The 13,863-nt window shown below is 35.1% G+C and overlaps 2 protein-coding genes across 2 annotated transcripts; one reads left to right on the top strand and one right to left on the bottom strand.

Moving 5' to 3' along the window:
- Positions 1-6,485: 6,485 nt before the first annotated feature.
- Positions 6,486-10,471, bottom strand: LOC105118608 (uncharacterized). Its single transcript, XM_011016580.1, has 7 exons — positions 9,613-10,471; positions 9,440-9,520; positions 9,172-9,348; positions 8,362-8,535; positions 8,001-8,213; positions 7,803-7,903; positions 6,486-7,419 (listed from the first exon to the last, which is right to left on the bottom strand). Exons 1-7 carry the CDS (start codon positions 9,698-9,700, stop codon positions 6,724-6,726), a joined length of 1,530 nt encoding a protein of 509 aa, XP_011014882.1. The 5' UTR covers positions 9,701-10,471; the 3' UTR covers positions 6,486-6,723.
- Positions 10,472-10,572: 101 nt separating this feature from the next.
- Positions 10,573-13,575, top strand: LOC105118607 (thylakoid lumen 15.0 kDa protein). The gene is made up of 6 exons (XM_011016579.1): positions 10,573-10,861; positions 11,402-11,505; positions 12,396-12,486; positions 12,639-12,707; positions 12,787-12,896; positions 12,988-13,575. Exons 1-6 carry the CDS (start codon positions 10,666-10,668, stop codon positions 13,078-13,080), a joined length of 663 nt encoding a protein of 220 aa, XP_011014881.1. The 5' UTR covers positions 10,573-10,665; the 3' UTR covers positions 13,081-13,575.
- Positions 13,576-13,863: the final 288 nt, after the last annotated feature.

Here is a 13,863-nt window from a genome sequence, read left to right as displayed (position 1 = left end):
AATACGTTTTCAATTTTCCAAGATTAGTGTCCATTATCAAATGAGAATTGGAAAAGAGATTCAAAGAATTGCACAAATATATACACAGATATCAGTTATTGTGGGAAACTGAAAGAACCGACTTAAGTCACAGAGTACCGTTGTCCGTCATTTGACTAGGGTGAGAGAAACTAGCAAAAATCACTAAAAAAAAACACAAAAACAATGTGAGAAAAACAAAATAATCAACCCTTATCTACAAGATCATTCCAACCAGTTGATTCATTTTCACTAGGAAAATTATCAAAGCTTTCAAACGATGTCCATTTTCCTTAAAATCATTGTCATTCATTGAATTCTCAATATCACAGGCCCCATAAGGATTGCTCCATCTTGATCTTAGCTCTCTAGGTAATGAATAGAGTTGAGAATTATAAAACAAAACTTTTTGACCAGTATCAATCTTTTGACAATTTTCACAAGTTTTGCAGAATGCATGCGTGTCCTTGAACATGGTGGGCCAATAAAATCTATTTTGAAAGATTTTTGTAGCTGTCTTTTTTGAAGAAAAATAACTCCCACATGCTTCAGAATGACAAAGTTTAATGACACTACTTACCTCATTGTCGGGAATGAATCTTTGAAATATTTGATCAGGACAATATTTGAATATGAAATATTTGCATTGTCGGGAATGAATCTTTGAAATATTTGATTAGGACAATATTTGAATAAGTTAGGGTCATCACAATAAAAATTCTTCACTTCGTTCAAAAACTTTTCTTTGTCTTGAGTACTCCAATCAGCTGACAAATCTCCTAAAGCAAGAAAATTGATATTTTTATCATACCAAGGCATTGGACTAAGAGAAAGTAAGGATTCGTTAGGAAAGTAATCATCGATTGGTGTGATGTCAGATGTCGAATCTGTTGTCGATTGGTGTGATTGGACTAAGAGAAAGTAAGGATTCGTTAGGAAAGTAATCATCGATTGGTGTGATATCAGATGTTGAATTTGTTGTCACTATTGACAAAAGATTCGCATCAACATTTTTGGTGCTTGTTTCATTTTTGATTTCTTCCTTAGAATAAATTATTTGCAAATCTTCAGATTCATCTAACTCATTTTTACTTAAAGTAGATTCAAGTTGATCATAAACTAATTCGTCAATATGATCTACTTCTTGTAAATCATTATCATCTCCAAGTTGCTTGCAAATGTTGAAAATATTCATCTCCAATGTCATATTTCTAAATTATAGCTTCATCAGTCCATTCCTACAATTAATCAATGCGTTAGAAGTTGCAAGAAACGGACGTCCTAAAATAACATGAAATGAATTACATACTTCAACAGGTTGTGTGTCCAAGACAATAAAATCCACAAGATAAATGAATTTATCGACTTGTACTAACACATCTTCAATTATTCCTCTAGGCACTTTTACAGATCTATCGGCAAGTAAAAGAGATATAGAAGTTGGTTTTAAATCATCTAGATTGAGACTTTGAAAAACTGAATATGGAAGTAAATTCACAGTAGCACCAAGATCAAGTAAGGCTCTTTCAATTTTTTGTTCACCAATAAAGCAAGAAATTATAGGACAATCAAGGTCTTTATATTTCAAAGCATTATTGTTCTGAAGAATAGCACTTACTTGTTCGGCTAGAAAGACTTTCTTTTTCACATTCAGTTTCCTCTTCATAGTGCATAGATCTTTCAAAAATTTAGCATAGGAAGGAACCTGTTTAATATCCAGCAAAGGTATATTGATTCTTACCTGTTTGAAAATTTCAAAAATTTCAGAGTTGTGATTGACTTTCCTTTGTTTAGTCATGGCGTGATGAAATGGAAGTGCTGGCGGTGAATCAGTCATTTCTTTGTAATTTTTAGATTCAACCCCTTCCTTACCCTCAGAGATTGACTCATCATCTTTCTCATAAGGTTCAAGAGAGGGTTTTTCAATAACCTTACCACTGCGAATAGTAGTGACTGATTTGACTTGATCCATGTGTTGGCTTCCAAAACTACTTGCATTTGCATTGTATTGCCCCTTGAGATTTTGTTGTGGTTGAGATGGAAACTTACCTTTCTCTTGGAAACTAAGAGCAGATGTTAATTTAGCAAGAGTATCTTTAAAATTTATTATGTTTTGAGCAAGTTGAGTATTGATTATCTCTTGTTTTTCAATAAATGCATGCAATGTTTCCTCAAGATTTCTTTTAGAAGGTGGAGCATATCCATGAGAATTTTGGAAATTGTGGTGTGCTTGAAACGGTGGTTGTGAAGTTTGTGCATTGTTGTTCTCACTCTTCCAACTAAAATTTGGGTGATTTCTCCAACCAGGGTTGTATGTTTGGGAGTATGGGTTGTGGTTGGCCATTTGGAAACTGTTTAAAGCATGAGCTTGTTTATGGAGACATTCCTTAAAAGAAGGCAAGGTTGGACAATTATTGGTTGAGTGTTCATTTGTTTCACAGATTTGACACACAATGTTTTCAACAGATTTTAATTGACCACTCTTTTTCAATTCTAGTGCCTCGACTTTTCTAGCTAAAGATGCAAACTTGGCTTAAAGGTCATGATCTTCCCTAAGGTTGTACATACCTCTACTAGATGTATGAGGCTGAGTTTTACTTAGTGCCTCATAAGTACCCGTCGTGTCCCAATTTTGAGCATTTTGAGCTAACAAATCTAAGTACTCCATTGCTTCATCAGAGTCTTTATCTTTAAAAGTTCCATTGCACATCAATTCAACCATTTGCCTATCTCTAGGTGTTAACCCTTCATAAAAATGTGAAACCAATCTCCATGTTTCAAAACCATGATGAGGGCAAGTACTAAGCAAGTCTCGATACCTATCCCAACATTGGTAAAATGTTTTTTCCTGTTTTTGAGTGAAAGTAGTGATTTGTCTTTTGAAAGTGTTTGTTATGTGAGATGGGAAAAACTTCTTCAAAAACTGTTGTTGCATTTCATCTCAAGCACGAATGGATCCTGGTCTTAAATTTTGTAGCCATGTTTTAGCTTTATCTTTTAATGAAAAAGGAAAAAGCTTTAATCTGATGGTGTTCATGCTACAAGCAGACCTCCTCAAATTTCCTTAAATGCAAGTATGGATTTTCCAATTCTAAGCCATGAAAAGAAGGTAAAAGTTGAATAATACCTGGTTTAAAATTAAAATGAGATGCATCGGGAGGAAAAACTATGCGTGATGGTGCACTTGTTCTTGTGGGATTCATGTGGTCTCTAAGTGTTCTAACACGGTTATTCTTATTATTCTCATTATGAAGTGATTGATTATCTTCTTCGGCCATATTTTCTGAAAATGATGAGGATACCCTACAAAGTCTACCACTTGATGTACGTGACCACACCAAAGTCTACCACTTGATAAATGATGAGGATACCCTACAAAGTCTACCACTTGATGTATGTGACCACACTCTCATGCACGTGTAGGAATAGAATAAAAGGAAAAAGAAAATAAAAGAAGAATAAACAAGAGAAAAGAAACAAAGTTATATACAAGAAAAGTGAAAAGAGAAAATAAAAATTATAATTTATACAAAACTTACCTCCACGACAACGGCGCCAAAAACTTGACACGAAAAAAATTGATGTCTTCTCCCAAGTGCAGGAGTGTCGAAGTAATAAATAACCCGGCAAGACCGGGGTCGAACCACAGGGAGGTTAATTGTACAAATTATAAACAACAACAATAGCAATAATAACAATAACAACAACAATAATAACAATAACAATAACAATAATAATAATAATAAAGAAAGAGAAGAAGAAGAAGATGATAACTTTGAGATGGAATACTAATGTAAGGATTAAATAATGATAATAACAAATATCAAGGTTAGAGGTTCCACTAATGGTATGTCAAACAAGTATAGTATAAACTCTTATTATTCAATTGGAAACCACACACAAAGGAGGTTCCAATCTGATTATAGATTGTTAACATGATCACATTAGTCATCTTATTCGATTAATGCTAATACTTGTAAATCTCGTCAAGCATTCATGATTATAACTTATGTTAACAACAAATCAAGTTCCTTTCATAACTGAGGTGTCGGTTATACCGTACAGTATGGGCTATGAAAGTGCCAATCATTTGTTGTACCAAGTGTTATACAACATAAATCAAGATTAGTCATTTAACAAGCAAAGTATTAAAGAGTGAACAAGATAACAAATACAAAACATGTTAATATCAAACATTAAAGTCTATATTAAGTTTACACTATACTTATTCTTACACCATTAGTGTAACCTTTTCACCTTGACATAATAAACTTAGCTAAACATAATGAAAGAAAGAAAAAGAAATAAACAAAATAAGAACATGAATAAGATAAAAGTTAACTAAGTAAATGAAAGGAAATGAAAGGCATAAACTTGATTTTAATGAAAGCAAAGCATAAACATTACAAAAAATACAAAGAGAGAAAGCAAGAGCATGATCTTGATCTGGAAACCAAGATGCCTAAATGCATGGCAAAGATCTAGACACCAAGATTCCTAAATGCATGGTAAATGCCTCCTTTTATAGGCCAAAATTGGGAACTATTGATTTGATGACTAATTGATGAGTGGGTAGCCAACTCTTGACTAGGGGACAATCCTTATCTTCTTTTGTCTGCCTAAAACGTCATTAATAACGTCAAAATTGGAGCCACTCAAAACATGAAAGTTGTAGGAAATTGTCTCAGCTTTCTTGTGTAAAACATTCAGCTCATTTGGACTTCTAGAACTCTAGATATGGCCAAAATACTGAACAGTGTTCGGTCTGGAGGACAGCTTCGGGCTTCTTTGTTGTTGCAATAATTTGGACTTGAAAATGGCCTTTTTAGATCTTAGGCTCCGTATGAAAGTTATAGGCCTATGTTTTACCTTTCCATCCATATAAAGTAGACCTAAATCTGAGATCTATAACTCCAAATATGACCCAATTACCGAACAGTGTTCTCGTTTGGATTGCACCGACATCTCTTTTCTAATTTTGGTCATCTCTTTGGCCTTGCAATTTAAGTTCTTAAAGTCATCAATCAATCCTTCGTGCATTTAAAATGAACATTTACCACAAATTAAAGGTATCTTACATTATTAGATATATTATTATAAAACATGCTTTAGTTAAAGAGTTATTGATACTTCAAATGCAAAATGATGATATAAAACCATGATATAAATGCACTTTTAAGTACTAATCACGTGCTTGTTAGTGATTTTGATGCTCAGCTGATGGAACTTTGGGAAGCTTTGCATAAGGAATAAAATTAATAGCCCTTAATCTCTGTAAAACCCTTGGCAGCAGCAAGAAAGTATCTATAAGAATGGGGATTTTCCCTGTAAACTCATAATCATTCCTTGTAGACATTTATTGAAGCCTCTTAACCATGTTTTGGAAAGACTGAATATTAATGCAGCATTTACTTTATGAATCCAAGTTTGGTTTTATTAATTTTAGCCACTTCTTCAGACCTCAAATTTACTTTGTACTATACCATTCTCACGCGTCAAGTGTTGGATTAGATTAGTTTTTTTTTTTTTAATGTAATAAAAATATTTTGATGTTGATAATATTTTTCTAGTAAAAAAATTAAATTATATAAAAATTGATTTAATGTGACTTATTCATTTTGACGAGTTTAAAATAACCTTGATGACTAATAGAAATATAGTTGTATTCCAAATAAATATTGAAGATAAGATTATTTTAATAAAAATTAAGACGACATCATATAAGATTGATTCAGATTAACTTGAGTTAACTTGTCAATTTACATATCTAGTCATGAGATTATAATAACAATGTAGAAAACAAATCAAAATAAATTATGAAACTTGATTTTTAATAAATTCAACGTTAAGGATGAAATTAAAAAAGATAATTAAAAAAACTAAAAATTAACCCAAGTCAACCCTGGTTACCATACCACACCCATGACCCGAGTTAATATGCCATACCTGCGATCCAGGTCATGATACTGGAATAACTTAATAAAAAATAAATTTAAATAAATTATGAAATCTAATTCTCAATTAACCTAATGTTAAATGATAAAATTAAAAAAAAATTGATTAAAAAAGAATGCAAAAAAAAAAAACTCTAGTCAACTAAGATTAACTTGTCAAATTTGTTATCTGAGTCATATATGATATATGGATAACCTTATAGAAAGTAGACCGAAACAAATTATGAAACTTAATTTTTAATTAATCTAATATTAAAAGATATTATTAAAAAAATCAATTAAAAAAAATAAAAAAATTCAAGTTAATCTATTAAACTTGATCTTCAGGTCATGAATCTAGAACGATTTTATAAAAAATAAATTAAAAAACTTATAAGACTTAATTTCTAATAAATTTTATATAAAAAAATAAAGATGGAAAAAAAAAAGAGTACAGTGAAAACCATCCCGTTTTATTTATTATTATTATTATTTTAATAATGTTACGGAAAGGCAACAAGAAAAGACCACATATGATGTCGGAAGCCATTTGATTCTGGTGCTATTAGAAGATGTTATTCTGTTCATATATCTCTTGACAAGTGAAATTGGAAAATCGTTATTTCCCTTAGATAGATCAATAACGAAAGAAAAAGCATAAAAGAAAAACAGTAAAGGATTCTAAATTTCTACAATTCCTATCTCAACTTCAAATCTTACATGTGAAGTTTAAAATAATTTTTGCGTGCCACTCCGGTGACATGATGGATTATTAGTAGCCATCAGAGTAACCAACATAGTTGAATCGAGGTCGAATGTTATGGTGATTATACCTAGGATCACCATAGTCAACAGCCTTTATCACCACAGCTTCACGTCGACCATTCTGTTCTTGAACAGCTCCAAACACAATCTCGTTTGTCTCGCAGCTCTTCTCATAGTATGTCTTTGGGTTGGGCATATAATGCCTATGCTGCTGCTGCTGCTGCTTATAACGCTGCAGATGCATCTGTTGCTGTTGCTGTTGCTGTTGGTGATAACCACCTCCCCAATTGCTATAGTAACCCTGGTTTTGCTCCAAATGGTGGTTTTGCTCCACGTCTTTGGTCATAAATGGGTAGGTTTTCTGGGATGTAGGACTTCTGGTTTCGATTGATGGTGGCTCATCTTCATCAGGAATCACAAAGCTATCTTGAACGGGCCACGTGTTTGGGTGCTTGAGTGGTTGCTGGTAGTGCTGCTGGAACTGATAATGTATTGGTTTCCTTCTAAATCCTGAAAATATTCCCCCAAATATCTCACCTACTGTCGAGCTAGTGTTGAGGATAAGCCTCCCAAGTGAACCAAAAAGCCCCTCGTCTGATTTTACAGGTTCATCTTCATCTGGAATAAAGGGAGGCCCGACTGACATATGAGGACTTTGATATGGGGCCTTTGGCGGGCCTTTCATTGTTCGAGTTCTTGATTCCTAAAAATGAAACAAAATTAGAGAAAATTGTATTCGTAAAGTACTTCTAGCAAAGACATTCAAGTCGGAGAAAACAGTCCATGTTAGGAAAACCAGGCACATACAGTGGCATTTAAATTAAAACAAATGTATATTATTTAACAAGGAAAAAGTTTCTTTAACATCATTAGCTAGACCATGATGATATTTTAAGTGTTAGAAATCGTTACAACAATTTTAAGTTGAATAATTGTTGATTCAAAATAAAAACAAGAGCATTCTTAAGAATATTAGCATGAAATTTGAACATTTGAAAATAAATTGTTGGGGTGATCCGATCTATGGATGTGCCTTTCCAATGAACACTTTGGCCAAACGATGGATGAAGAAAGACGTGATTAAACCTGGGGTACACCGCGTGTAGAAGAAAACAATATTTGCACCCGACGTTGCAACAACGCCAGCATGTAGCCAAAGAATCCAGCAGCAACAAGCACTGCTAATCCTGCAATATTGATGAGTATGTTGCCTAGATCTCCATGATTGCAACAAAATAAGGTCGAGGAAATTAATCAGATTGCATGTTTGCAGCTATGTCATACCTAAATGAAAACTATCATCATGTGGATAGTTACAATCATCATCATGGAGTTGGATCTCTCGAATTGCCTGGCTCCCTCTATCTATAATCAAGAGAGAGCAACTACTTCCACTGTAAACCACATCAAAGTCATTTGAGAACTTAGCATCCTCACTCGGACCATCAACATGACCACCTCCACGAGCCCACTTGCCTCCAGCAATGGTTGTAACCCCTTCATAAATATTTAATTTAACCAGTCAATGTTACAAGAACAGCCAATAACATATTCAAAGTATAACTTTGTTCCTCGTGTGCATAATTCCACAACTATTACCGGCCAAAGGAGAAAAAAATAAAATAAAAGTATCCACAATAGTCACCTCCATCAGTACTGATTTTCCTGATAGCCATGTTCATTGTATCCGCAACGTAAATGTTTCCTCTTTCATCCACGGTTAGACCTTTTGGGTGATTCATTCTCGCATCTCTTAATTTCCCATCTACATGTCCAGGGTACCCTTCAAATGATCCGGTGATAAGCTTGGGTCTGCCATCTGCATTCCAGAATCTCTCATTGCACAAAACAATGATAGTCTACTAAATGTTTCAACTGCTATCCTTCTAAACAGTACAAGAAAAACAAGAAGACAATACAAATCTAGGGGAAAAACTCGAATGCATGCTCTGTTTGCATATCTATAAATACAGACTGGAAGTCGCGTAGGATGAACATATATATGATTTGGAATAAATAATCTGCAAAAATGAAAAACAAGCCCAGAATTGGGATTAAACTATTCAAATTAAACAAGGGCTTGAAGCTTCTCAACGAAACTTGATTTATTATCAATCTTGGAAAGCAAAAAAAGAGAAGAAAGAACTGTGGATTAGAGAAAGAAGAAAAGGAGAAAGGTGCGCAAGATGAGTAATTTACAAGGCTAAGTAGTCAATAAAGAATGTAGACTTCAGGAATGAAAACGTGAGAGTGCAAATCTCCAAAAAGAAGGTAATGAGTTGGCAGAAACAGAAGTGAATGGATTTACGTACTTTCGAAAGTGAAGACTTGTACTTGACAAAAGCATGTAAAGCACAATTGTAACCTTTTTTTTTTTGTATGTTCTCTTTGATAACATGCATTAAAAAGTTAAGGAATCAACAGATGTTGTCGCAACAGTGAAAACTCATCTTACATTTAGAGAATTGTGTTGAGATCTTGTATATGTTACTATTCTCTGAATCCAAAAGCAAGAGTTCCCCACTTGGAGACACCTCAACGGAGTATGGTTCAATTCCTAACTTGCTTCCATCAAACACTGTCTCCACTGTATATCCACCCTCAAATTTCATCATCGAAGGGCTAGAAACAGCTGAGATTTCAAATACATTAGGCTAAGAATTACGAAGAACAGCAAAAGCAGGGTTCTACAGAAAAATGTGAGCTCAAAGAAGGCCCTTTACCCATTTTAGTGCTGGATTTAAGTGACCAGAGCCATTTCACAAGGGCAGATACCACATTGGACACAGCGGCACTTAAAATTTCTGTATATTCAAGATAAATCATCATAAGAGTTGAAAGCCAAAGAGAAAGAAAAGGAAATAGGACTTCGAAAATAAAAAATTGCTTCGCTTACTTGCAGGAGGTGTGGCCGAGACTGAAGAGAACCCACTGAGGAGAACAAAACAAACTAGAGCAAGAGCAAACCAGTTTCTACACATCATTGATTTCTTTGGTTTTTCTCTGTTGAACGCAAACAAGAATGAGAAATGCGAAAATAAAAGAATTTAAGCCTCGCAAGTTTATATACTCAGTAGAGACCCCACAGTTGTAGTGAAAGCCCTTTTTGAATGCTGTCTTTGCGAGAGAGGGAGAGGGAACAACAAGAGTTCTGTTCAAGAAAGGAAAGTGAAAAAAGCAAAAGCAGCAGCCCGAGGGAATCAAATGCTCTGGTAATGTCTTAAAGAATTGTCTCTTGATCGAACATATGTTAAGTCTTGCAAAGTAGATCTTGTCGGTTTGAACTGCTTTTGGCACGGACAGCAAACCTGTTTTCGGAGACGTGATAATAAGCACTTGTAAGTAGTTGTCAGAACGGGACTGGGCTGAGCGGGGCTTGGCAGCGTTTGGGCTGTAGTTTATTAGATGCATGATCGGAGACATAACAAACAAGGTCATCAGGCGATGAGTATGACAATCATTGAGGTGAAACCAGTCGAGGATAATATCTGTCTGTTAATCACCCTAACGACAGATGAAGCGAGTAACAGTTGAAATGTTAGTGACTGGCCAATCTCAACTGAGCATCCAAGTCCAAAAGTTGATTAAATTGATGTTGCAGATACCACAATTCAAAGCAAATAGCTGGGATTTTTGCAATTTGCATAACAAGAAGCATTTCTCTCCTTAATCTTTTGATTCCATTCAGCCCACAATACATTGGCCTTGAAGGGATCGAAGAGACATCTAGTAATTATGTAGGGCAAATTCATCATTATGCAATCAAATGAAGTACCAAGTTAATTCTGCCTGCGCTGGAGTGCATATCACGCGCTTGTAAAGTGTTTAGGGCTGCACTGTACACACATGGCAAATCCCGTTAAGCCTATCCAAAAAGATAAGCAGTTTAATTCACTTTGAGTTTCCAGTTCCGTTGTACTACGGCTCCAGAAAAAAAGGAAAGAAAAGAATGGCATTTCCCCATCTTCCTTCATCTCTCGCACTCAAAACTACTTGCCGCTCTGCATTGACACCAGTACCCATCACAGTCTCGTCTCGACCAATCCAAAATCCTGCTAAATTCACCAATTGGGTCCTCGATTTCCGTTCCAAATCTTTGAATTTTGCCTTCTGTGGGGCTCTCGCACTTGGTCTATCTCTCCCAGGCAAGTATTCCGCATTAGTATTTCTGAAAATGCTTGCTAGATTTGTGTATGGTTAGCATGTATGTATTATAACTACGCTATTCTGGGTCATGGCTGATTTATATCCATGTGGTTGATTTTGTCTGATATTTTTTTTTTATTTATCTTTGCAACATGGGTTTTAACTTTGCTATTTTAAGTTGTAACTCTGCAACAGCGGGTTCAATGTGTTATCTCTGTTGTTTTTGTCAAAGTCTTTATGATGTGAACACGGGCGGAACTAGAATTTCTAGGTTGGAGGGCATGGGTTGACTAAGATTGCTTGGGTTTGCCACATCAAGGATTGACTTAGATGATATTAAACTAAATTTTGTGAGGTTTGGGGGTGCCACGCTACCTGTGGCTTAAGCCGGAGGTCCGCCCCTGGATGTGAAGTCCAGTGATAAGCAATGACAGCTACTACGTATTAATGATGCAGAGCACTTACATATTTTTTTCCCCGTTTCCTTCTTTTTCTGTGTGTAATGTATAGTTTATGCTAATAGACATCAAATTTTGTAGGAGTTGGAGTTGCTGACGCAAAAGTTGGAGTTAACAAGCCAGAACTCCTTCCTAAAGAGTTCACTACTGTTATAGATGTAGCTGGGTTCCTTTCTGATGGCCAGGTGAGGGGTGCTTACTTTTCTACTTGTGCCTTCCTGTAGTATTTCTAAATAATTGCTTGCTAATTTGATTGACATTATGTTAATTTATTTTAAGGTGAGCTATATATGTGGAATTTTCTTAAATGGGAATATGATTGGTCAATCAAGCAGTGTGGATTCCTGAAATTCATCGTTTCATTTGAGTGGAAAATTATTCATCGTTTCATTTGAGTGGAAAATTATTGTCTCAAACCTATGGTCCTTGCTCTCCTTTTTTTTATATTATTATTACCTTCTGTTCCAGTTTTGTGTAGCAGTTAGTTTTTCACCTGCTTTCTCTATCACTTTCTTAGGACAAGAGTCCAATTTGATCAGATTCCCCGTGTAAATTGGGCTGGAGCATGTGTTGATTCTCTACCGAGTATTGAGATGAATGTTTTTGAAATGTTGCTATCTCGGTAGCGTTGTGAGTCTAAATTATATGATAGGCTCCTCTCGACTGAATGAAACAATTGGTAATAATTTGTTTTCAAAGCCAATTGCTGACTGGCTCAATTGAGCAGTTTTATGTATCATAGATCCTTCTGTAGTTAATGTTTATACTCTTAGTTATTTACCTTCAGTATATAAGCAAGCAAAGGAGACACTAACAAATCCACCTGTTGTTAATATTTCGCTGTAAATCATATTGAAAAAAAATTATACTCTTTAACTCCTAAATTTTCCAGACTTATTTGGTTGACCAGCACTTGGTCGCATGCATTTTGCAAGGGATCCAAGCATTTATAATGTTTTATTGAAAGACACTGTTAGGTGGCTTGAGTCATAAAACATGTATATGGTACCATGTCTTAGAGCTAAATGCAGGAAGTTTCAGTCAGATGAATGCACAAGTAATGGTTATTTTGCAGGAGAAACGACTTGCAGAGGAGATTTCTGATATTGAAAAGGATACCGGATTCAAATTAAGAGTTCTAGCTCAGAATTATCCTGACACACCTGGTAATCTTTGCGTGTTAAGTTCATGTCAATGGGTTTGATATTCTGATCTTCAAGACAATTGTACCTTCTCTTAACCTTATATCAGTCTGTATTTTGAAGCATTCTCTTAGTCAGCTACTCTTTATTTTTTTGGTTTATCTTTTATTTTTCAGGATTGGCGATTAGAGACTTTTGGCAAGTGGATGATAGAACAGTTGTCTTTGTTGCTGACCCCAACTTTGGTAAAGATGGTTCAAACATGTTGCATTCTTTTGACTGCATCAACCATTGAGGACTTGATTGATGGATTTCTATGACCAGGAAATATTTTAAATTTTAATGTGGGGGCTTCTGTTGATCTAGACATTCCCCGTAGCTTCTGGAGCCGATTGGCTGGAAAATATGGAAACATGTTTTATTGGAAAGAAAAGGTAAATTACAAAGTCGCGGCAATATTTTCTTAGATATTTGTGCTAAGCAAAGAATCCATTCTGAAGTGATAATGTGTTAATTTTAACACAGGGGGAAGATGCTTCTATTGAAGCTGCTGTGATGGCAATCTCCAGTTGCTTGAGGGAACCTGTGGGACCAAATAATTGCTCCGACGTGAAATGATACTGACATTATACCGGTTCCGGCATGCCAGATTCTTTTCTATTTATACTCCGCTACAGTTTCCAAGTGCTGTATAATTATGTCTACAGACTGGAGTTATGTTTGTAAAGCACATTTAAATTTCAGTACAAACTACAAAGAAGCAAAAAATAAAAAAATAAAATGGGGATTTTATGAATCAAGTACAGGTCAATGAAGTCCGTCATTGCAGCTTTTGTTGGAGTATTTCAGATTCTTAATTTTCATGTAAAAAAGGAGAACAAGACCCAATTCATTTGCTGGTTAACTGGGAGGCCAGGCTAGCTAGAGAAAGGACCAGCTTCAAGCAGGTCGTCCCTCCTAGTGTTACAGGCTTACGAGGCCATCTTGTGTCAGTATCACAGACACCGCGATGTGCAAACCAGATATAGAGTTCTTCTACCAGATAGTGTTTGTAAGCTTTGATATTCTGACTCAATACTCCGTTTATAATCAATAAGATCATATTTCATTGAATACTAATTCCCTTCAACATTTGGGACTAAAGGAATTAATCCTGAAATAGTAAAAGAATACTACAAGGTTAGAAGAATCAACATTTTGATCTAAGAACGCAAGAACAATTGTGTATTATACCGTTCTTGCTCAAGAGCAAATCAATGTGGTGGTAAGAGTGACGGGAAATATGTGCTCTACCATTCAATGCTTGCCCTTTTTCTCCTGTTTTCTAAAATCTTCTGTAATTCTTCTGGTCGACAAGGAAATGCAAGAACTCCCTCCTGTTGAAATCCGTATTCCTCTTTA

Source organism: Populus euphratica, unplaced genomic scaffold (assembly GCF_000495115.2).
Source record: "Populus euphratica unplaced genomic scaffold, PopEup_1.0 scaffold2065.1, whole genome shotgun sequence".
In the NCBI taxonomy this organism is placed as follows: Eukaryota; Viridiplantae; Streptophyta; class Magnoliopsida; order Malpighiales; family Salicaceae; genus Populus; species Populus euphratica.
The sequence above is the reverse complement of the archived record's forward strand: the minus strand, read 5'-3'. Positions and strand labels throughout refer to the sequence as shown.

Bases quoted from the DNA above. Each gene is read 5' to 3' on its own strand.
- LOC105118608 (XM_011016580.1), bottom strand. From the start codon at position 9,700: ATGATGTGTAGAAACTGGTTTGCTCTTGCTCTAGTTTGTTTTGTTCTC. The intron at 7,904-8,000 runs GTATGACATAGC...TCAATATTGCAG, and splicing joins TGATGATAGTTTTCATTTAG to GATTAGCAGTGCTTGTTGCT. The intron at 7,420-7,802 runs GTTTAATCACGT...TTTCATTTTTAG, and splicing joins CTACACGCGGTGTACCCCAG to GAATCAAGAACTCGAACAAT.
- LOC105118607 (XM_011016579.1), top strand. From the start codon at position 10,666: ATGGCATTTCCCCATCTTCCTTCATCTCTCGCACTCAAAACTACTTGC. The intron at 12,708-12,786 runs GTAAAGATGGTT...TTCTATGACCAG, and splicing joins TGTTGCTGACCCCAACTTTG to GAAATATTTTAAATTTTAAT. The intron at 12,897-12,987 runs GTAAATTACAAA...ATTTTAACACAG, and splicing joins TGTTTTATTGGAAAGAAAAG to GGGGAAGATGCTTCTATTGA.